We start from the raw sequence: 25,576 nt of genomic DNA on the forward strand, positions 1-25,576 counted from the left end.
GGAAACCCATTGAGAGCATGCTCTCTTTTTCAAGGACTTCCTGATAACAAACATTTGAATCACATTACAATGTCACAACTTTGACAATAAAGCAAAAAAGAAAAGCAGAAGCTTAAAACCACATTAAAATTATCGCAAAAGGCGGTGAATCAGACAATACAGTGAGGACATGGATAACAACACAGAGATTTAAAATCAGATGCAAATAAACAGTGTTACATGAAACAGGTACAGTCACTATGTAGCGTGTCCTCAAGAAGCACAGCTAATCTCCGGCACCATTGGCTTGATCGCAGTGAAACTGTGCACACACACTCCCTGGATGTCAGAGCAGAACCTCTGCCCCAAATGTTTCACATGGGCCTGTTATTGCATCACCAGGAGGCCATTTTTTGCACACAAAAAATCTTTACATTAATCCTACAAATTTTGTCCAAACATCACGCAAATCGGTACACAGTATCTATAGTCATTAAACCAAAACGTTCTTTCAGATTTTTTATATTCCATCCTGATTGGCTAACATGCTCCGTTTTGAACAAAATGCCTCAAATCATGAACACAGCGTGCAAATTCGGTGAAATGTTGCACGCATATTCCCACTAGGGGACTAGGCCAAGGAAGAAATGCCACTTGAAAATGTTAAAATCAGCCTCATGGTGGCGCTATAACAGGTCGATTCGTGTTTTTACCTATAACTGCACTGATCTGTGTAAAACTTGGTATTCGCCTAGAGGTCAAGGAAAAACCTTTGCCCTGCATTCTTCACATCTGCCTTTTATGGCGCCACCAGGAGGCCGACTTATGTAAAACATTTCTTTTTATATTACTCCTTCAGATTTTATCTAAATTTCACGCAAATCGCTACACATCTCTATAGTCATGTGATCAAGACGGATCTGTTTGATGTTTCATATTCCATCCTGATTGGCTGAATTCCGAACATTGCTGGCCCACAATAACCTACCTGACCTGGCGGAGACCTGGCTGTGCTCCTATCGAGGAGCACTTTTTTCTAGTTTAATATGTATTTGTCTGCAGACCCCCACCTGAAAATCCCCCCCCCCATATTCCAAATGTTTCCCTTTTTCCCCCCAAGAGTTTTGTTTAAAAAAAGAAAAGAGGGTCCGCGACCCTTAAATGGGTCCCGAACCACCACTTTATAAACCTAACCTCCAAACCACGCCCACCTGGTCGAAACACCAAAGAAAGAAGGAGTCCCTTGTTTTTTTTCACAGACCCGGGACGCTTGTTTCTCTCTCAGAACAGAGCAGAACCTGGCCACCCTCTCTCCACTTCCTTCCTGTATGCAGATAGATCTATAGATCTACAGAAGCTCCTCAAACACTAAACAGAGACGTTCACAACGTTTTCTAAATGGATTCTAACACTAAAACGCGTCTCTGTCCGGTCCGCTCTTCACCCCCGCGGGGCTCAGACCTGCCGCCCACATCAAAGGGAGCCGCTTGGCTTTGATGTCTTTGCTTTAATTGATTTAATATTCATGTTTTAAAGGCTGACTCCTCCCTCTCTGCGGACCACCACCTCCTCCCTCTCTGCGGACCACCTCTCTGTCTCTGTGTGTGTTAGTTATAACACATTATAAAGTGTTTATTAGTTTATTAGTTATTCTGTTCATAATGCTCAGCATGCCTCACTCTGACAGGCAGCTCACAGACAGCATGCTAGCAGCTAGCAGCTAGCAGCCAGGCTGATGTTCTATAGATCTGTGAAATCTGAAGCCTCTCTGAACTCATCTGAACTGCAGGGCTGAGCAGAGACAGGTAAACTTATTCACTTACCTTTAACTTTATCTATGTTTACATATAAACACCTTTAACTTTATCTATGTTTACATATAAACACCTTTAACTTTATCTATGTTTACATATAAACACCCTTAACTTTATCTATGTTTACATATAAACACCTTTAACTTTATGTATGTTTACATATAAACACCTTTAACTTTATCTATGTTTACATATAAACACCTTTAACTTTATCTATGTTTACATATAAACACCTTTAACTTTATCTATGTTTACATAGAAACACCTTTAACTTTATCTATGTTTACATAAAACACCTTTAACTTTATCTATGTTTACATATAAACACCTTAACATTATGTTTTTTTTTAATTATTATTATGTTAAATATAAACATTACTTTATTATGTTTTTATTATTATTATGTCAAATATAAACATTACTTTATTGTGTTTTTGTTATTATGTCAAATATAAACATAACTATTATATTTGTATCTTATTGTCATGTCACGTATTAACACAACTTTATTGTTTTTGTTATAATATTAAATACAAACGATGTTTCAACACAAACAACTCAAACTACTTTGTCACAAACAACTCAAACTACTTTGTTACTTAGGTATTTTAAGGTCACATGTCAGAGTTTAGATTGATATACAATGTTATAAACAATATTATTATTAATATTCCATCTACTGTTGTTGTAAGTGGAGACAATATCTAGACAGTGTTTGTCTCTATAAGACAGACACTGTCTGTCTGTCTGTCTGTCTGTCTTATACAGACAGACAGACAGACAGACAGACAGACAGACAGTGTGGTTTGTCTCACATTCATATTTGACTGTAGATGAATTATTATTTAGTGTCATGTGATCAGTTTGTGTTGAATTATGAGAAAACAATTTAATTCTTTGGCAACTAATTCTGTCATCAATTTGTGTCGACTACCTTTAATCACAGCACTCCTAGTTTAGTTATATTGTATTGTGTTACATTGCCTATATTACATCATATTATATTATATCATATTATATTGTGTTTGTGTTGTGTTATATTGTGGCGTGTTTGCTACTGTTCATGTTAAGTTAAAACAAGTTGAAGGAAGCATGTGCTCGGCCCTGGCCTCCCTAGGCTGTGGGGGACTGGTGTAGGGCTGGTGTAGCGCTGGTGTAGCGCTGGTGTAGGGCTGGTGTAGGGCTGGTGTAGTGCTGGTGTAGGGCTGGTGTAGGGCTGGTGTAGGGCTGGTGTAGTGCTGGTGTAGGGCTGGTGTAGGGCTGGTGCAGCGCTGGTGTAGGGCTGGTGTAGGGCTGGTGTAGCGCTGGTGTAGGGCTGGTGTAGGGCTGGTGTAGCGCCCAGGATCACTGAGGAAATTACATCTGATATAAAATATCAGATGTGCCGTCCGTTTAGACGTAAACGGCATTGTCGTGGGTTGAAAACAAAGTGAAAACCCATTTTCCAGTGGAAATGTTTGAAAACGCTCCGCCTCGCGTCCCCATGTAAACATGCAATATGTCTCCATGTAAACATGCAATACGTCTCCATGTAAACATGCAATACGTCTCCATGTAAACATGCAATACGTCTCCATGTAAACATGCAATACGTCTCCATGTAAACATGCAATACGTCTCCATGTAAACATGCAATACGTCTCCATGTAAACATGCAATACGGGGGGAACGCATAGAAACGGCAACATGTGTCGTCATGGCTCACGTCGGCTCACATGGCATATTATGCTAATACATCGGTGTAAACAGACGCCATGTGCTCCCCTCTTTTTTATCGTACAGTTCCCGTTCCCCCGCCCCCCCGCCCACTCGTGGCCCCAACTCACTCACTGTTGTGTCTCAGTGTAAACGCAGAATAAAAACACAACGGCACTTTGCGTTTTCTGTTCTGATGGTTAGCGTGTCAACCTGGCCTCAGATGCTATAATGCTATCTGGCATCTAGAGTTGTAATACCAACCCTTAACAGCCCAAACATCCAAACAGAAAAGTCTGGTCTGATTGTATTAAACAACAACGTTAACATCACCAACATTACAGCTGTACAGAAAGGTTGAATTATCCTCTTTGTATCTGACAAGTTTTTATATAGTATAATATGTTATATTATATAATATATTACAGGATGGATGGGGTATATATGTTATGTTGTGTTATGTTGGATGTAGGATGGATGGGGTAGGCAGCATCCAGTTGGACATCCCAGACTTTATATTGTATTATAATATAAAGTGTAATGTTATATTATGTTGTGTTATGTTGGATGTAGGATGGATGGGGTATATATGTTATATTATGTTGTGTTATGTTGGATGTAGGATGGATGGGGTATATATGTTATATTATGTTATGTTATGTTGGATGTAGGATGGATGGGGTATATATGTTATATTATGTTGTGTTATGTTGGATGTAGGATGGATGGGGTATATATGTTATATTATGTTATGTTATGTTGGATGTAGGATGGATGGGGTAATGTTATATTATGTTATGTTGGATGTAGGATGGATGGGGTAGGCAGCATCCAGCTGGACATCCCAGACTTTCGTAACTCAGTTCTGACTCATCTGAACTCTCTGAGGGTCCAGGGTCGGCTCTGTGACATCATCGTGCAGGTCGAAGGTCACAGCTTCAGGGCTCACAAGGTAACATTTAAATGACTAATAATGTATCATTATAATGTATAATGAATGAATAATTACTAATAATAATATTATATACAGGTGGTCCTAGCTGCCTCCTCTGTCTGTCTCAGATGTCCATAGTGTCTCTATAATAATAATAATCATAACTATATGTACATACAGGTGGTCCTAGCTGCCTCCTCTCCATACTTCAGGGATCACATGTCTCTGTCTCAGATGTCCACAGTGTCTCTGTCCGTCATACGGAACCCCAGCGTCTTTGAACAGCTGCTGTCCTTCTGCTACACCGGCAGGTAGGATAGAATCTAACCTACTGTATCCTACCTATTAGCCTGCTGTCCTATCTATTAACCTACTGTCCTATCTATTAACCTACTGTCCTATCTATCCTACACTGTTACCATAGTAACACTGTCCTACTGTAGGTTACCATAGAAACACTGTCCTACTGTAGGTTACCATAGTAACACTGTCCTACTGTAGGTTACCATAGAAACACTGTCCTACTGTAGGTTACCATAGAAACACTGTCCTATCTATCCTACACTGTCCTACTGTAGGTTACCATAGTAACACTGTCCTACTGTAGGTTACCATAGAAACACTGTCCTACTGTAGGTTACCATAGAAACACTGTCCTACTGTAGGTTACCATAGAAACACTGTCCTATCTATCCTACACTGTCCTACTGTAGGTTACCATAGTAACACTGTCCTACTGTAGGTTACCATAGTAACCCTGTCCTACTGTAGGTTACCATAGTAACACTGTCCTACTGTAGGTTACCATAGTAACACTGTCCTACTGTAGGTTACCATAGAAACACTGTCCTACTGTAGGTTACCATAGTAACACTGTCCTACTGTAGGTTACCATAGTAACACTGTCCTACTGTAGGTTACCATAGAAACACTGTCCTACTGTAGGTTACCATAGTAACACTGTCCTACTGTAGGTTACCATAGAAACACTGTCCTACTGTAGGTTACCATAGAAACACTGTCCTACTGTAGGTTACCATAGTAACACTGTCCTACTGTAGGTTACCATAGAAACACTGTCCTACTGTAGGTTACCATAGAAACACTGTCCTACTGTAGGTTACCATAGAAACACTGTCCTACTGTAGGTTACCATAGAAACACTGTCCTACTGTAGGTTACCATAGTAACACTGTCCTACTGTAGGTTACCCTAGAAACACTGTCCTACTGTAGGTTACCCTAGAAACACTGTCCTACTGTAGGTTACCATAGAAACACTGTCCTACTGTAGGTTACCATAGAAACACTGTCCTACTGTAGGTTACCATAGAAACACTGTCCTACTGTAGGTTACCATAGAAACACTGTCCTACTGTAGGTTACCATAGAAACACTGTCCTACTGTAGGTTACCATAGAAACACTGTCCTACTGTAGGTTACCATAGAAACACTGTCCTACTGTAGGTTACCATAGAAACACTGTCCTACTGTAGGTTACCATAGAAACACTGTCCTACTGTAGGTTACCATAGAAACACTGTCCTACTGTAGGTTACCATAGAAACACTGTCCTACTGTAGGTTACCATAGAAACACTGTCCTACTGCAGGTTACCATAGAAACACTGTCCTACTGTAGGTTACCATAGAAACACTGTCCTACTGTAGGTTACCATAGAAACACTGTCCTACTGCAGGTTACCATAGTAACACTGTCCTACTGTAGGTTACCATAGAAACACTGTCCTACTGTAGGTTACCATAGATAGAAACACTGTCCTACTGTAGGTTACCATAGAAACACTGTCCTACTGTAGGTTACCATAGAAACACTGTCCTACTGTAGGTTACCATAGAAACACTGTCCTACTGTAGGTTACCATAGTAACACTGTCCTACTGTAGGTTACCATAGAAACACTGTCCTACTGTAGGTTACCATAGAAACACTGTCCTACTGTAGGTTACCATAGTAACACTGTCCTACTGTAGGTTACCATAGTAACACTGTCCTACTGTAGGTTACCATAGAAACACTGTCCTACTGTAGGTTACCATATTAACACTGTCCTACTGTAGGTTACCATAGAAACACTGTCCTACTGTAGGTTACCATAGAAACACTGTCCTACTGTAGGTTACCATAGAAACACTGTCCTACTGTAGGTTACCATAGTAACACTGTCCTACTGTAGGTTACCATAGAAACACTGTCCTACTGTAGGTTACCATAGAAACACTGTCCTACTGTAGGTTACCATAGAAACACTGTCCTACTGTAGGTTACCCTAGAAACACTGTCCTACTGTAGGTTACCATAGTAACACTGTCCTACTGTAGGTTACCATAGTAACACTGTCCTACTGTACTGTAGGTTACCATAGAAACACTGTCCTACTGTAGGTTACCATAGAAACACTGTCCTACTGTAGGTTACCATAGAAACACTGTCCTACTGTAGGTTACCATAGAAACACTGTCCTACTGTAGGTTACCATTGAATCTCAGGTTCTAGTGAATTATTTACTTCAGTTAACGCCTAACAGAATGAATACATACACATACGTTTTTTGTTTAGTTTGTTTACATAACTGAACCTAAATGGTTTTGTTTACATTATGGTTTGTTTACATTATGGTTTTTTTTACACTATGGAACCAAAATAACGATAACGAACTAACGATAGCCCCTCCCTCCCTCTAGGCTCCGCCTCCAGCTGTGTGACATCATCAGCTACCTGACGGCAGCCAGCTTCCTGCAGATGCAGCACATCATAGACCGCTGTACACAGATCCTGGAAGGTACATAATAATTAATACATTATTCATCATAATATAACACATCATAGACCGCTGTACACAAATCCTGGAAGGTACGTATAGTATACAACTGAAGAGCCTGATTATAATATTAATACATTAATATTATAATGATCACGTTTTAAACACGTCATAAAATGGCTTTAATACTAACCTTTTTGCTATGGTTAGCTCAGAAAAGTAGGTGTGGTGTTTCTCAACCAATCAGACGGTCCCGTCCCCTCGGGCTATGGGATCAAGCACTCAGAGCACGGCAGCTGTCTGGCCCCTGGGTGCCACGGGCTCTGTGCTCCTATTGGCTGGGGGTTAAACAGCCATAACTCCAGTTCCCAGCATGCTAAAGGCCCCAAACTTGGGGTGCTCGTAGACGGCCAATAGGAACGGGCTGTAATTGCTTAAGCCCCGCCCCCTCTGTCTTCCTATTGACTGGGTTTTAAACAGCCATAACTCCAGTTCCCAGCATGCTACAGGCTGCAAACTTGCTGAGTGGTCCCACAGACTTCCAATTTAATAAAAAATGACAACTTCAGGTTTTCCCTTCCTACTTCCGCTTTGTCGGATTGCCTTGAAGCTTCACCCACACAGGTCGTTCCAACCTAAGGAAGTGGGTGAACTCGTATCCAACGCTATGCTCTAAAAGTGTGAAAAACTTGTGTTCAGGAATCCACCTGAAGATCAGCCTATCAGATCTGGATGATGACATGGATGATACCGTTGCCACGGCTCCGGCGGGGAGGCGGAGCACCGTGGTCAGAGGAGGCGGGGCCAGATGTGTCAGTCCACTGCGTTCAGAGGTGGGCGGAGTCAACAAAATATGTTCTCATTGGTGATGCACGAGGCAGGGTGTGAAAATAAGTGTTAAATATCTCTATATCCTTATAGTAATCATTACTATAGAGTGTTTGTTCAGTGAACAAACAAACTGTTACTGAACAAACACTCTATAGCAATGATTACTATCACAATATAGAGCTTTAACTTTTTTTACTTTTTTTAAACCCGCTGTGATTGGCCAGTAGTCGCAGTGATTGACAGTTCTCGTTTTTGCAACTATGCCTAAACCTAACCTCAGTAAAACGATGCCTGTCAGGGAGCCAATCAGACGGGTAAGGCCTGTCAGGGAGCCAATCAGACGGGTAAGGCCTGTCAGGGAGCCAATCAGACGGGTAAGGCCTGTCAGGGAGCCAATCAGACGGGTAGGGCCTGTCAGGGAGCCAATCAGACGGGTAAGGCCTGTCAGGGAGCCAATCAGACGGGTAGGGCCTGTCAGGGAGCCAATCAGACGGTAAGGCCTGTCAGGGAGCCAATCAGACGGGTAAGGCCTGTCAGGGAGCCAATCAGACGGGTAAGGCCTGTCAGGGAGCCAATCAGACGGTAAGGCGGGTCTATATCCTATCACGTTGGTGGGATTCAAAATCACGCGGGGTGACACAGGGAAAAGGTCATCGGGATCGGGACCCCCAAAATGATATGTATTTGGCCGCGGACCCCCATCTCAAATATGTTGTTCCAGGGACCCCCATCTCAAATATGTTGTTCCAGGGACCCCCATCTCAAATATGTTGTTCCAGGGACCCCCAGAAGCAAAGATTTGAGTTAAAAATGTTCGCATTAAAAATATTAGACACGGTCAGAGTTTCTCTAGAACCGTCTGTAGCCTCTGCCTTTTCTAAGCTAGTACTTAGAATTTTTTATTTGTTTTTGTCCGTTTATTTCTTAACATTGAAGTGAATGGAGCTGCAACGTTTTGGAAAATGTTTTCTCCTGGTTCTTTGTGACGAACGGAAAAACGGAAAAACCCCAAAAATCTAAAATATTTTTTGATTTTTCTTTTGTAAAAAAATATTTTTTGGCTTAAAGGTTTGCACATATTTTCACGATTTTTCAAAAATAGCCAATGTATAAAAAGTTAAAATGATTGTGATGCTATATTAACACATTTTGCTGGGGACCCCCTGGTACCCCCCCAAGGACCCCTGGGGGTCCTCGGACCCCACTTTGAGAACCAATGACTTAACCTTCTTAAATAAATGTAACTGATTTAACTGTAACTGTTTGCAGCGTCCCAGAGGAGGCGGGGTCATGGAGGATGCTGGGCGGAGTCCAGAGGAGGAGGGGGAGGAGGAGGTGGGGTCAGCAGGAGGAGGGGGCGGGGCCGGGCCCATCCTGAGGATCAACCGGGCGGGGCAGTGGTACGTGGAGACAGGAGCCATGGACACTGTTCACATCAAGACTGAAGACGAATGGCTGGGTCAGTATTACTGTTATTACTATTACTATTATTACTATTACTACTACTATTACTACTACTATTACTATTACTATTACTACTATTACTATTACTACTATTACTATTATTACTATTACTACTAAAATCAAGACTGAAGACGAATGGCTGGGTCAGTATCTTATCTTATATTATTGTGGGATCACTTTAGCGATCACACTAATGGTATCTTCATTAGTTATTGTTATTATTATTATTCCGCCCGTTTTTGGATTGGTCAAGCTTCACGTGACATCACAATATGTCATATAAATAGGTAAGAGTATTAATCAGGAACAGTACTTTCTAGTGTGATACTATCAACATTCATCCTTAGCGATCCCACACTGTTTCTTCAGGAACAGTACTTTCTAGTTACTATTATTACTATTATTACTATTATTACTAACTACTATAATTGACAAAAGCTCAGAAAGTTCGTCCGGGATTCACAAGCACAGGATCACTCCACATGCCTCCAAGACCCGCCACACACAGACTGTTGATCAGAGCTATGGCTATGTTTTAGACATCTTACCCCACCTCCATCAGTGATCAGACTCTATGTTTTAGACATCTTACCCCACCTCCATCAGTGATCAGACTCTATGTTTTAGACATCTTACCCCACCTCCATCAGTGATCAGACTCTATGTTTTAGACATCTTACCCCACCTCCATCAGTGATCAGACTCTATGTTTTAGACATCTTACCTCACCTCCATCAGTGATCAGACTCTATGTTTTAGACATCTTACCCCACCTCCATCTGTGATCAGACTCTCGGCTTGATTGATTCTCTGAGTTTGCCTACCAGACCCTCAGCCTGATCTGGCAGGTTGCCATAGCAACCAGATACCGGAAGTCTGACCTCTTTATCGCATGACCGAGGTTGGGAGGTTGGGAGTAGAGGTTAGGGCCGCAAAGCAAAGCGGGGAGGGAGGAGAGGAGAGGAGAGGAGAGGAGAGGAGAGGCCAGAAGGGCCGGACTTCGCATGACGTGTGTGCAGAGTGACCAGGCCAGTGCTGTCTGGATCCTATCCTCTGAACCCCATGCTGGGTCATTATTACTAAACTACAGCGAGTATCCTACACTACTTACCAGTCACCAGTGTGACATCATTGCTGTGATGTCACCAGTGTGACATCATTGCTGTGATGTCACCAGTGTGACATCATCGGTGTGATGTCAGATCAGTCACTCAAACTGTCTCTCCTTCTGGGACAGTTACTCATAGAGTTAAAGGATAACTTTGTTTTTTTACAACCAAGGTTTATGTTTTAGATTGTAATTAAAGTAAATAAAATATGAGTGTTAAACATTTTTAAATGTACTGCTTTCTATAGTTTTAGCAATTCTCTCGATCTTTTTTACAGTGGGCATTCTGTCCGGTGGCTAAATATGTATTTTTTTACACAATAACCCGGCGTTATTATTTACAGTAGCTCTTCTAGCCCCCAATAACTCACATCTGGCCATAAAAGACCACACCTTTTATTTACTTTAATTACAAGCTAAAATATAAACCTTGGTTCTAAAAAACCAAAGTTGTCCTTTATAAATAATAGAGAGGGCACCAGATATCCCCTCATAATATATATATATATATATATATATATCATATAATAATAGAGAGGGCACCAGATATCCCCTCCATCCACTTGCATTGAGTTGCTCACCCAGTGCATGAGGCCAATTCACCCCTTCTTCAGGGTTGGAAATGTGGTGGGTGAGGCCTATTTGGGGCTTCTGCGCGTCACTTCTGTGACGCATTTTGCGTCATAGAGGTGCGCAGCCCCGTGCGCAAGCTCGAAACCATTTTCGCTCGTTCATGTACAGTGGCCCCAGCTGCAGTACCTATGAATGGCCAGCATGTCCAATGCGCTTCAATGCAACCACTGGGTTCTGGGGGCTTGCAGTTACAGATTGTGTCCAAACAACATCTGTATGGTGATTATAATTAATAACAACATCTGTATGGTGATTATAATTAATAACAACATCTGTATGGTGATTATAATTAATAACATCTGTATGGTGATTATAATTAATAACAAATCAGTACACAGTATCTCTATAGTCATGTGATCAAGACAGATCTGTCCCATCTTTCATATTCCATCAACGTTGTTGAACCACAATATATCCTACTTGACCTAGAGGAGACCTGTGCTCCCAGGAGCACTTCTTATTTTTTGGGCGGTGTAGCCGCCCCTATAAGTGGGGTTGGGACACCTCATTAGTATTAGTTTCCTGCACTGTGATTGGCCCATTAGTAGACCCCTAGCTGTACTGTGATTGGCTGACTCTATTGGCTGACTCTATTCAGCACTGTGATTGGCTAGCGAGACACATGATGACATTAATAACCTATAAATAGGATTATGCACTTCCAAAAATAATTTTTTTTTGGAAGTGAGCTTCCATCACTGTGATGACCACTGTGATGACCACACCGCCCACTTCACACTGGGTGTGATTTTTTAATTATGAATTAGTTATTCCTCCTAATCAGGAGGAAGATGATGATAATAATAATAATAATTATATAATTAATAATCATCATCATCATCATCCAGGAGGAAGAGCAGACACTCAGGAGGAAGCTGAGAGAGGAAGAGGAGGAGGGGGCGTGGCTGAGGAGGAGGAAGAGGAGGAGGGGCCAGTCTTGATTGACACGTCTGGTCGGAGCTCTGTGGGACCCAAAGCACCTCAACCAACCAGCAGCTTCCCTGAGACAGACAGGTAGGACAGACAGACAGACAAGTAGGACAGACAGACAAGTAGGACAGACAGACAGACAAGTAGGACAGACAGACAGGTAGGACAGACAGACAGACAGACAGACAGACAGACAGACAGGTAGGACAGACAGACAGACAGACAGACAGACAGACAGGTAGGACAGACAGACAGACAGGTAGGACAGACAGACAAGTAGGACAGACAGACAGACAGACAGACAGACAGACAGACAGACAGACAGACAGACAGACAGACAGACAGACAGACAGACAGACAGACAGGTAGGACAGACAGACAAGTAGGACAGACAGACAGACAGACAGACAGGTAGGACAGACAGACAAGTAGGACAGACAGACAGACAGACAGACAAGTAGGACAGACAGACAGACAGACAGACAGACAGACAGACAGACAGTCAGTATTTGTACAGCACTTCTCACAGACAGACAGACAGACAGACAAGTAGGACAGACAGGTAGGACAGACAAGTAGGACAGACAGACAGACAGACAGACAGACAGTATTTGTACAGTACTCCTCACAGACAGACAGACAGACAGACAGACAGACAGACAGAACTCCTCACAGACAGACAGACAGACAGACAGACAGACAGACAGACAGACAGACAGACAGAACTCCTCACAGACAGACAGACAGACAGACAGACAGACAGACAGACAGACAGAAAGGCAGACAGACAGACAGACAGACAGACAGACAGACAGACAGACAGAACTCCTCACAGACAGACAGACAGACAGACAGACAGACAGACAGACAGACAGACAGACAGACAGACAGACAGACAGACAGACAGACAGACAGACAGACAGACACCCCAGGTTTATTTCTTTGTCCTGGGGATGAACAGTTATAATGGAATAACATATTCTACCAATAGTCTGGTCAAAATAGAGTTTTAGTCACACAAAATATGGATGCATATTGTGAGGATATTTAAAACATAATAAAAGATAATTAGAAATATCTGTTTATTAACCAAAAAACAACCGGTTCCATTGTTGTGTTGGATCTGTTTGTCACTTCCTGTTGTCTAAACATGATGTCACTTCCTGTTGTACAAACATGATGTCACTTCCTGTTGTACAAACACGATGTCACTTCCTGTTGTCCAAACACGATGGAAACAAGTTTACACACTGACTCCTCTGCTCCGTCCTCCAGCATGGTGGTGTTATGGTGAAATTGGTGACCCGCCAGCATATGTGACCATCTTGTGGACTCTACTGCGCGTTACTGTGAAGTCCTCAAGGTTGGTCACATATTTAGGTCACCAATTTCACCGTAACACCATCATGCTGGGGGATGGAGCAGCAGAGACAGAAATGTGAGTGTTTGAGTTCTCAAATGTGTGTGTGTGTGTGTGTGTGTGTGTGTGTGTGTGTGTGTGTGTGTGTGTGTGTGTGTGTGTGTGTGTGTGTGTGTGTGTGTGTGTGTGTGTGTGTGTGTGTGTGTGTGTGTGTGTGTGTGTGTGTGTGTGTGTGTGTGTGTGTGTGTGTGTGTGTGTGTGTGTGTGTGTGTGTGTGTGTGTGTGTGTGTAGTCCTACAGGTAGTGTAGTAGTGTTGACAGACAGACAGAGAGCTAAGAGTGAGTCTCCGGGCAGATTGGACGAACACCGTCAGCCCAGCTCACAGGTAAATATGATATAGTTTATTATTATTATACATTAAATATATCATTATACCAGACCAGCTCACAGGTAAATATGATATAGTTTATTATTATTATACATTAAATATATCATTATACCAGCCCAGCTCACAGGTAAATATGATATAGTTTATTATTATTATACATTAAATATATCATTATACCAGCCCAGCTCACAGGTAAACATACTGTAAATTGTGTTGTAAAATACTGTTGAATTGTTTTCAAACATTTATACATAAATGATACACTGTTGCTAATCTCTATGCTAAACTAAATGGCGTCTTCTGTTTGCTTCCTGTTTGCTGGCGGTCAGGGGGAGGAGCCTATGCCGTTGGAAGTGGGCGGGTATGAGGAGTACCTGAGGGAGCAGGTGGGCGGGGACAGCCGGTGGTTCAGGTACAACCCTCGCCTGACCTGCATCTACTGCTGCAAGTCCTTCAACCAGAAGGGCAGCCTGGACCGACACATGCGTCTGCACATGGGCATCACTCCCTTCGTCTGCAGGTAGCCATGGAGCCATAATGTCTAGGGCTGTGAATCGTCTATCTCACGATTCGATTCAATTCCGATTCTTGGGGTCACCATTCAGATTTTATTCAAAACAAACGATTCTTGATTAAATGTTTTTTTCCGATTCTAATCGTTTTTTTCCCAATTCAGCCCAGAACTTCCACTTCTCAAAAATGTCATCATACAAAGAAACAAAACAAACAAAAATGGAAAATGAGAATCGATTCTGAATCGTCCAACATGAGAATCGTGATTCGTATTTTTTCTCACACCCCTAATGTCCTTATATGGGCATCACACCCTTCGTCTGCAGGTAGCCATGGAGCCATAATGTCCTTATATGGGCATCATGTTTGGCTGAACAACGTAGCCTAGCCATTTAGCTTAGGCTGTGCGAGACACGATAAATTGGGCTTTAGTCAAACAGGCCTAAAGTGAATGGGAAATGTTGTCCTTTTCTTTTTTCCCCAAACAATATTGTGATAAATATCTTGTTATCGTGATCTTATGGTATAGTGAGTGTTTGCTATCGTTGCATCTCTGTCTGCAGGATCTGTGGCAAGAAGTACACCCGCAAAGACCAGCTGGAATACCACATCCGCAAACACACCGGAAACAAGCCCTTCCACTGTCACATGTGTGGAAAGAGCTTCCCTTTTCAGGTAAACAAACCCTTCCACTGTCACATGTGTGGAAAGAGCTTCCCTTTTCAGGTAAACAAACCCTTCCACTGTCACATGTGTGGAAAGAGCTTCCCTTTTCAGTTAAACAACCCCTTCCACTGTCACATGTGTGGAAAGAGCTTCCCTTTTCAGGTAAACAAACCCTTCCACTGCCACATGTGTGGAAAGAGTTTATGAATCAGACTGCACCGAGGACACTAGCTGGAGCCCTCATCCAATATCTTTTAGACTATACATACACCTCATGGTACTCTAGCACCTCAATGTCACTCAAATGAAAACTACAGACCTCTCTAAACAAACTAATTAGACTACTACTAGACCTCACCCTCAGGACTCACCTAACTAACCCCTGCTCACTTTACCAGACAGAGAGACAGAGTAATGGGTCTGTACTGGTCTCTATCAGACAGAGAGACAGAGTAATGGGTCTGTACTGGTCTCTACCAGACAGAGAGACAGAGTAATGGGTCTGTACTGGTCTCTACCAGACAGAGAGACAGAGTAATGGGTCTGTACTGGTCTTAATGGGCCTGTACTGGTCTTAATGGGTCTGTACTGGTCTCTACCAGACAGAGTAATGGGTCTGTACTGGTCTTAATGGGCCTGTACTGGTCTTAATGGGTCTGTACTGGTCTCTACCAGACAGAGAGACAGAGTAATGGGTCTGTACTGGTCTCTATCAGAAAGAGAGACAGAGTAATGGGTCTGTACTGGTCTCTATCAGACAGAGAGACAGAGTAATGGGTCTGTACTGGTCTCTACCAGACAGAGAGACAGAGTAATGGGTCTGTACTGGTCTCTATTAGACAGAGAGACAGAGTAATGGGTCTGTACTGGTCTCTACCAGACAGAGAGACAGAGTAATGGGTCTGTACTGGTCTCTACCAGACAGAGAGACAGAGTAATGGGTCTGTACTGGTCTCTACCAGACAGAGAGACAGAGTAATGGGTCTGTACTGGTCTCTATCAGACAGGAGACAGAGTAATGGGTCTGTACTGGTCTCTATCAGACAGAGAGACAGAGTAATGGGTCTGTACTGGTCTCTACCAGACAGAGAGACAGAGTAATGGGTCTGTACTGGTCTCTATCAGACAGAGAGACAGAGTAATGGGTCTGTACTGGTCTCTATCAGACAGAGAGACAGAGTAATGGGTCTGTACTGGTCTCTATCAGACAGGAGACAGAGTAATGGGTCTGTACTGGTCTCTACCAGACAGAGAGACAGAGTAATGGGTCTGTACTGGTCTCTATCAGACAGGAGACAGAGTAATGGGTCTGTACTGGTCTCTATCAGACAGAGAGACAGAGTAATGGGTCTGTACTGGTCTCTACCAGACAGAGAGACAGAGTAATGGGTCTGTACTGGTCTCTATCAGACAGAGAGACAGAGTAATGGGTCTGTACTGGTCTCTATCAGACAGAGAGACAGAGTAATGGGTCTGTACTGGTCTCTATCAGACAGGAGACAGAGTAATGGGTCTGTACTGGTCTCTACCAGACAGAGAGACAGAGTAATGGGTCTGTACTGGTCTCTATCAGACAGAGAGACAGAGTAATGGGTCTGTACTGGTCTCTATCAGACAGGAGACAGAGTAATGGGTCTGTACTGGTCTCTACCAGACAGGAGACAGAGTAATGGGTCTGTACTGGTCTCTATCAGACAGAGAGACAGAGTAATGGGTCTGTACTGGTCTCTATCAGACAGAGAGACAGAGTAATGGGTCTGTACTGGTCTCTACCAGACAGAGAGACAGAGTAATGGGTCTGTACTGGTCTCTACCAGACAGGAGACAGAGTAATGGGTCTGTACTGGTCTCTACCAGACAGGAGACAGAGTAATGGGTCTGTACTGGTCTTAATGGGCTTGTACTGGTCTTTAAGACGCTCAAAGGGAACATGTACCTGTCAAGCTACTTAAAGGAGTAGTTCACCCAAAGAATCACTTTATTTCTATCAATGGCTCACCCCATGAAGCTTTGAATTCATGGAGATTTTATTAGTTTTTATCGCATTCCTAAGCCAATCATTTGATGACCGGCGGTCATTCCGGTAGGAGACACAAAAAGTGTCCTTTGTGTCTCCTACCGGATACATTAGCATCTTTATTATTATCATCCAATATTGGCTCAGAAATGTGACCAAAACAGTTTTCAATGCTTCATGGGGTGTGTTATTGTTAAAAAATAAGTCATTTTTGGGGTGAACTACTCCTTAACTAGAGTGACAAACGCCCACGGGCACACCACCAGAGGGAGCTACACTGATTCCCCCCAAAGTGGGCACAAACATGGAGATGAATGCATTCTACTACCACCACAATGTGGAACACCTACCACCACCAGACTCCCTACCTTCATTTAAAACCACCATAAAAGAAAAGTGTTTTTAATGCAATGACAATAATCATCTATCTATCTCTATGACAATACTCATCTATCTATCTTATTAATGGATGATCGATGGATGATGTGAACCAAACTATTGACCAATGAGCTAACAGAACATCACGAACCAAACTATTGACCAATGAGCTAACAGAACATCACGAACCAAACTATTGACCAATGAGCTAACAGAACATCACGAACCAAACTATTGACCAATGAGATAACAGAACATCATGAACCAAACTATTGACCAATGAGCTAACAGAACATCACGAACCAAACTATTGACCAATGAGCTAACAGAACATCACGAACCAAACTATTGACCAATGAGCTAACAGAACATCTTGAACCAAACTATTGACCAATGAGCTAACAGAACATCTTGAACCAAACTATTGACCAATGAGCTAACAGAACATCTTGAACCAAACTATTGACCAATGAGATAACAGAACAACATGAACCAAACTATTGACCAATGAGCTAACAGAACATCTTGAACCAAACTATTGACCAATGAGCTAACAGAACATCTTGAACCAAACTATTGACCAATGAGATAACAGAACAACATGAACCAAACTATTGACCAATGAGATAACAGAACATCTTGAACCAAACTATTGACCAATGAGATAACAGAACATCATGAACCAAACTATTGACCAATGAGCTAACAGAACATCTTGAACCAAACTATTGACCAATGAGATAACAGAACAACATGAACCAAACTATTGACCAATGAGATAACAGAACATCTTGAACCAAACTATTGACCAATGAGCTAACAGAACATCATGAACCAAACTATTGACCAATGAGCTAACAGAACATCTTGCGTGGCTCCTCCTCCTCGTTGCAGGCCATCCTCAACCAGCACTTCAGGAAGAATCACCCAGGATGCACCGCTCCTCCTCAGCAGGAGACGCAGGCTCCTCACAGCGCCGCCTCCCCAGAGACCACCACCACCTCCTCCTCCTCCGCCGCCTCGCTCAACGTCTGCTCCTCCAGAGGGGGAGGGGCAGGGGGAGGAGCCCAGAACGAGGAGGTGTCACCCAGCCAGGAGGAGGCAGAGCCAGGAGGAGGAGGAACGACCGGTGACACGCCCCAAGCCTCCGTCTCCACGACTGGACCCGACTGAACGCCTCCCAACACCTCCTTCCTACTCCTTCCTACTCCTAGAGGAGAGGAGAGGAGGAGAGAGGAGAGGAGGAGAGGTGGGTGGAGGGTTTGTCAGAGGGAGGTGCAGTTAGGGTGAGAAGAAGGAGGAATGGAGGTGTTAAGGTCTCCTTCCAGAGTAGAGGAGGTGAATCCTTACATCAAAGCTACAGAATCAATGCAAAACAGTGATTTAAAAACCAACTTACCTTCAAAACCACCACAAAAAAATAAAACTACACGACAAACGTTTAAACTCTTAAAACTGACGAAACTCATGAAAACTTTATCCAATATTATAATATTATACAAGTCATTAAAAATACGTTTGCATTCTCACTCCCGACGAGTCATATGTTGACACTTGGGGCGTCTGACACAGAAGCTAAACAGAAGCCCATTGGTCCTCCCACGTTGACCAGATGGCTCATATTTACTATTCTCTATCGCTGTGTGAGTCGTCAGACGTCTCGCTCAAGTCCTCTTCCGACGCCGTTCGCCTCGTTGTAACTTTCAACTTTTAAAAAAAAAACGTATTTAATGGTATTTTCAACATGTGAGTCTATACACGGTCCACGTTCATGTTTCACGCGGTGCAGACTCCTCTGAAAGGTGAAAAACTAAGTTAAACGAGCGTGACGAGTTGGGAATGAGAATGTTTTGGATGAAGAATGAAAAAAACCACACAACACTCCGACAAAAACCTCACATCATTATCATCATTATTATTACTATTATTGTTTTGTTATTATCGTTATCATTTCTGATGTTTTCAGTTTTTCTACTTTTCTATAAACCGGTTAAAACAGGTTCACAATGTAGCAGAATCCCGCTGTGTCTGTTAATGGTAGAACACGTTGCCAAACCGCTCCCTGTTTTGGGGCGGGGGGGGGGGGGGGGGCTCCCATGACCACTGTTTCCTCAGGATCGGCAAACACCAATAACAAAACAAAAGGAGACAATGTTTAGTCTCTGCTACAACAGTATCTGTTGTGGTCTTCTGAAACGCAGTACGCTCTCCTTCCAACAACAGAACTCTTCCTGACTCGCCGAACTACAGTCGGGGGGGAAAAGACTTCATTCCAACCGGGAGATTTTTTTCCCCATGTATGAAAGGAGTCTGTATTGTGATTTAGAATGGTCTCTGTGTGATGTCCGTCATTAGGGTTAGGGTTAGTATTGTGATTTAGAATGGTCTCTGTGTGATGTCCGTCATTAGGGTTAGGGTTAGTATTGTGATTTAGAATGGTCTTATGTATTGTGATTTAGAATGGTCTCTGTGTGATGTCCGTCATTCCGTTTAACGGTAGCCGACGTACGCAATATTCCCTCAAGCTTTCAACTTAAGGAAATGCATTTATTTATGTTAGGGAGTAATCGTAACGATACTTTTTACTTAATGTAAAGTGCAACTGGAGGACCGTGGAAATGCTCTCTATACATGACATGTTATTATTGACACTTTGAAACAGATGAAGTGAATGCTTACAGGCTCTAAACCAAAGACATCACACAGAGCCTAGTGGAACCAGGCCGTACTTATATGATTGTATAATGTGGATAAAATAACAGTGTCATCACATTATCTTTGCATAGATAAGTCCTTCAGACATTATTCTCTATATATCAGCTATAAATATGCTTCAATATCAGACCATTGATACAGTAGCTAAAAGATGCATTCTTTATTCGGTTCTCTCTTTTATTTGAAACAAAAAAGATCAATGAAAAAATCAATAACATTTGGAGTGAAAATGGTTCCGGTTCCTAACGATGGTGGATACATGGGATCACCCCCCCCCCCCCCGCCCCCTCAGTTAAACACAAACAGGAGTTGTATATAAAATCAATCTTATTGTTATTTTTGCCTCGAGACAATCTGTAAACAATCAAACAGCCAATCAACAGCCATCTTCTGAGTCTGTTGGTTTAAAGTGCCACGTCAACGGCTTCTTAAGGGGTTAATAAAAAGGAAAAAGACAAGTTGTCACAGAAACCCAACCAGACACGTTGAATCTGGACGCAGAGACCAACAAAGAACTAAACTTTTGACGTGTAAATTATTTGGAGAAAATCTTTTTGGCCGTGATGTTTTAGTTTAGTTTTTTATTCAGGATAACGATGCAGACACACAGGAACAACTACAAACACTTGACACAATGTAACCTCAGATAAGCTACACACACAAGACAGTTATACCTCTACACAAATATCACTACACACTCAAGACAGTTTATACCTCTTCTACACAAATATATCACTACGCAATACAGCGCTGACACGGAGCAGCACGCCGTCCAATCACATCGCTCGTTCAGCCACTTATGAAACACCCCCCATACAGGTCTGCTATTGGTCAACTTCAGGGGGGGGGGAGGGTCCAAAGCCTTGCCATATGTGAAATGGTGTCACTTCACACCTGGGTGACAAATCAAGGGTGGCTAATCAGGCTCGACAATGGTGGGAAAAAATTACTTTACACGAAAATAGGTCATAGTCCCTCAGGGCTCTATGCTAGTTTTTGCTCTACATTAAATATCTTCGCTGAAAATAGCCGATCTACAAGCGTACTCGCGACGTGTTGTAAGCTTGTAGATCGGCTATTTTCTGCGAAAGTTTCCCCCAGAATCGCTGAGGTTTAAGTGCCACTTAGCCCATTTAAAAAAAAAACTAGGGATGTAACAATGCATCGCCAGAAAGTTCATTATCGATACAACCCGATGAATCGTGATAACTCTTTTTTTTAAACAGCAGAGGTCGTCTAATCTATAGTTGTGAGTGTGCTTGTTCAGCGCGGTGTGCTCCTTGTTTTCAGTGTTCCTGCTGTTAGCTATGTTTCTGATCTCCGGGTGCGTCACGTTCAAGCGTCACGGTTTCTCCGTAAACGCTGCCGGACCAACCGCAGGCGGCGCTAATCTCCCTACTGCGACTGCAGAAGAACTTTCCATCAAAGTGAACGGGAACTTGACCCCGGCTTTGGATAAAGACATTGAAACCTTTGGTATCGTTAATCATATAGAATTGTTACATCCCTAGTAAAAGAAAATACATTTGTTCAACAAAAAATTAAATAAAAAGAAAAAGTAATGTAATCATAACCATGGTCCGAAGTCCATGGGGTACATAAGTGGTTCATTCTGTGAAATGATCGTTGAGGATTGGACGGCGCAACACTCAGATAATCTCCACTATGTGACGATGTTTCTCTCACCTTTACGTAACGTCTCCGTTTAACGTATCTAGATATTTTTATAGGTGACTTTTATCGTGTTTTCTGGACACTCTGTGTCCTGGTGTCTTATTGGACGCCGTGTTTGTGTGACGGACGCATGAGAGACAGAATCTGATTGGAGGAAAGGTTTAGGCTGGACTACTGACACAGGAAGAGGACGTCCCTCTCTAGGACAGAGAGGATTGTGGGTAATTAGGACCAGGAGGGGGGCGTGTCCTCTGCTGTCAGAGACATGGACGCATGGCGTCACTTCCTGGAAAACGAAAGGAACAGAAGAAGGGGGTGTGGCCGAGGTCGAAGGTTGTCGGTCGGTCTGACCTTTTAAACGACCTTTAGCAGCCAAAATAACTTCAAGCACTTAAAGAGACTGTTTGTTTAAAACCACATGAATTTACACGTCTTTCTGTTGTTTTTTTAAACTGAACTATGAAAAAGCTATATCCATATATGGACGGGTGACAAATTAAAGGAAAAACCAACAAAGTGTCTTAGTAGTGGAGTGGTGGTACAAAGTACTCGAGTCAAAGTATAGATACTTCTGGTCAACGAGTGAAAGTTGCTCTGTCAGCGTTGTACTTGAGTTAAAGTACTCGAGTACTTGCTTTAAAGAAATACTGAATTATCCAAAAGTGCATGCTTTTAAATATACTTAAAACCGATAATCAAAGGGGAAAAAAGAATAGGGTTCAAGTGGTTCATTCGTTGGATTCCTAACTAGAAATGTAGTACAGTGAAAGTCATAAGCTTCCAAAATTACAAAATACTCAAGTAAAGTACAGATACTTATAGATTACTTAATTGCAGTACCCAAGTAAATGTACTTCATTACTGTCCACCACAGGAAGGATGTATTTATGTTTCTCAACCTATTTATTTCAGGCTTTTCCTTGAATCTGTCCCCGTCTGTATATCACAAATACATATTTAAACAAGTAGGAGGTTTCTTTTGTGTATAAGAACATAAATACTACAATGTCAAACTAAAATGTTGAACTTATTGCTGGGGTAGCACATGGTTTATCTGTTACGTTGTTTTATTTGTTTCTTTTTTAACAGTGCTGTGATTTTCTTTTTTTTTACAGTGTATGAACGGTCCTATATGCAAAGTTAAGCCAGCTAGCTGCTGATTGGTCGACAGGCCTTCAGTGGGCTGGGCTTTAGATTAAACTCTGCGTTCACGTCAAACGGGTATCGTCGCGGAAACGGGGCGTTCCAGTGCTTTAGCGCAGGTGGGGGTGGGGTTTTAGCGTCAATTATAATTCATTATAATTCACCGGATCTGTTATTTTCACCAACGATACGGAGTGTAGAGAAACAGGAATCCATCCATCCATCTTCAACCGCTTGTCCAGAGTCGGGTCTCGGGGGCAACAGTTTCAGCAGAGAGCTCCAGACGTCCCTCTCCTGAGCAACAGTATCCACTTCCAGGGCGTTCCAAGGCCAGTGTGGAGATGTAATCCCCCCATGTGGTCCTTGGTCTACCAGGGGGTCTCCTCCTAGAGGAGATATAATCCATCTGGTCCTTGGTCTACCAGGAGGTCTCCTCCTAGAGGAGATATAATCCATCTGGTCCTTGTTCTACCAGGGGGTCTCCTCCTAGTGGAGATATAATCCATCTGGTCCTTGGTCTACCAGGAGGTCTCCTCCTAGTGGAGATATAATCCATCTGGTCCTTGGTCTACCAGGAGGTCTCCTCCTAGAGGAGATATAATCCATCTGGTCCTTGGTCTACCAGGAGGTCTCCTCCTAGAGGAGATATAATCCATCTGGTGGAGATATAATCCAAGGACCGCACGGGAGACATCGATGCCCGAAAAACCTTAGCTGGCTCCTTTCCAAGTAGAGGAGCAGCGGCTTGAAACACTTTTTTCTGATCTAGATCCGCTTTTTTTGTCTAATACCCCCCCCCCCACCCCCAGCATATGAATGCTAGCGATCAAGCGGCTAAATGAAGTTGTGTTTTTTAATTATGGGCGTTTCTCTCTACGACCTGAACGCAGAGTTGGTAACACTTACACCTCCATGGAAAAACTTTTCAGGCTAAAAAAAAACCAGGAACTTTCAGGTATCTCAACTCTCAACGGTTTGTTTACTGTTTTTATGTTATAACTCTTTCTACGTAGCAGAGATTTAAAACTATTATAATAATCGTATCGGCAAAAAAAAAAAGATCCGCTAGCTAACCTCGATAAGTGCTGCTTTAACCCCTTCAAGTCACTCTTAATCGTGTAAATAGAAGCAAGCTAGATGCACACACACACACACACACACACACACACACACACACACACACACACACACACACACACACACACACACACACACACACACACACTGCAGTTTCTCAAGGAATTTCCACTTTTCAGGTCAACTCGTTTCTGGGGGCGGGGTTTAGTCTTGGGGCGGGGTTTATTAATTAACTGACATTTCCTTCCTAAAAATGTTGTCTTTTCAGTTGGTTTTAACACACAACACACATTCTCACAGAATCTAATCATCTTTTCTTTGTTATTCAACTTATCTATAAAGTGACATTTATCTGAACCCAAACTGAAACCACATGAAATATATGTAGGCCTATGTGTTCACATGAAATATATGTAGGCCTATGTGTTCACATGAAATACATGTAGGCCTATGTGTTCACATGAAATACATGTAGGCCTATGTGTTCACATTAAATATATGTAGGCCTATGTGTTCACATGAAATACATGTAGGCCTATGTGTTCACATGAAATATATGTAGGCCTATGTGTTCACATGAAATACATGTAGGCCTATGTGTTCACATGAAATATATGTAGGCCTATGTGTTCACATGAAATACATGTAGGCCTATGTGTTCACATGAAATACATGTAGGCCTATGTGTTCACATTAAATATATGTAGGCCTATGTGTTCACATGAAATATATGTAGGCCTATGTGTTCACATCTGTTTAAGAGTATTCATTTTGATGAACTGCAAACCCCAGCCCCTAGGCCCCGCCCCTTCACTCTGAACCCCGCCCCTAACTCTAAACCCCGCCCCTTCACACTGATGCAGGTACTTGGTCTTAAGTTTTTTCTTTTTTTTTAATGCCAAATAAGGTTCTGTTTTTTTCTTTAACTTTGCTGTAAAACAAGCCAAATAATAACTAATAGTTCACAGTGAATAGACGCTATCGCCCCCTGCCTGCCGCGCTCACTTACTACGCTTCGTTTCTTTATTTTTTTTACTATTGTGTGAAACATGTTTTTATCATATGAAGATAAATTTATGTATGAATATCTAATATCATTGACCATAAAATGCCTACTTATGAAATGAAATCATTTAGATAAATATATTACATGACTTCAGAATATATCCTTAATATAAAGTACAACACATGGAATTAGTCAATTAATTTTTAATACTGTACATTTTAAGGAAACGGTACTCTACAGCTATTTGCTAGAGACGGATCATATTTGTTTTTCTTTTTCTGTGAAGTTTCATTTATGTTGCATGTTAATTAATTAAATTAATTAATTTATGTTAATTAGTTAATTAATGAAAATACAATCTGAAAATATTCATCCTAATGGAGCTGTTGTACCGCAAACAAACAGCAGGAGGCGCAAAGAAAACGTTCCAGTCCGTACACACCGGGAGTGAGACCAATAATAAACGATA

General features: G+C 42.2%; 1 protein-coding gene across 1 annotated transcript; it reads left to right on the top strand.

Annotated features, from left to right (window-relative positions):
* Positions 1 to 1,364: 1,364 nt before the first annotated feature.
* zbtb37 (zinc finger and BTB domain containing 37) lies at positions 1,365 to 24,653 on the top strand. Its single transcript, XM_080429908.1, has 12 exons — positions 1,365 to 1,784; positions 4,299 to 4,440; positions 4,603 to 4,733; positions 7,127 to 7,224; positions 7,903 to 8,036; positions 9,304 to 9,343; positions 9,383 to 9,493; positions 12,088 to 12,253; positions 13,822 to 13,915; positions 14,248 to 14,438; positions 14,995 to 15,106; positions 18,387 to 24,653. The coding sequence occupies exons 2-12, from the start codon at positions 4,300 to 4,302 to the stop codon at positions 18,663 to 18,665; spliced, it is 1,497 nt and encodes a 498-aa protein (XP_080286034.1). The 5' UTR covers positions 1,365 to 1,784; position 4,299; the 3' UTR covers positions 18,666 to 24,653.
* Positions 24,654 to 25,576: the final 923 nt, after the last annotated feature.

Source organism: Gymnoscopelus braueri, assembly GCF_963280865.1.
Source record: "Gymnoscopelus braueri genome assembly, chromosome: 6".
Lineage (NCBI taxonomy): Eukaryota > Metazoa > Chordata > Actinopteri > Myctophiformes > Myctophidae > Gymnoscopelus > Gymnoscopelus braueri.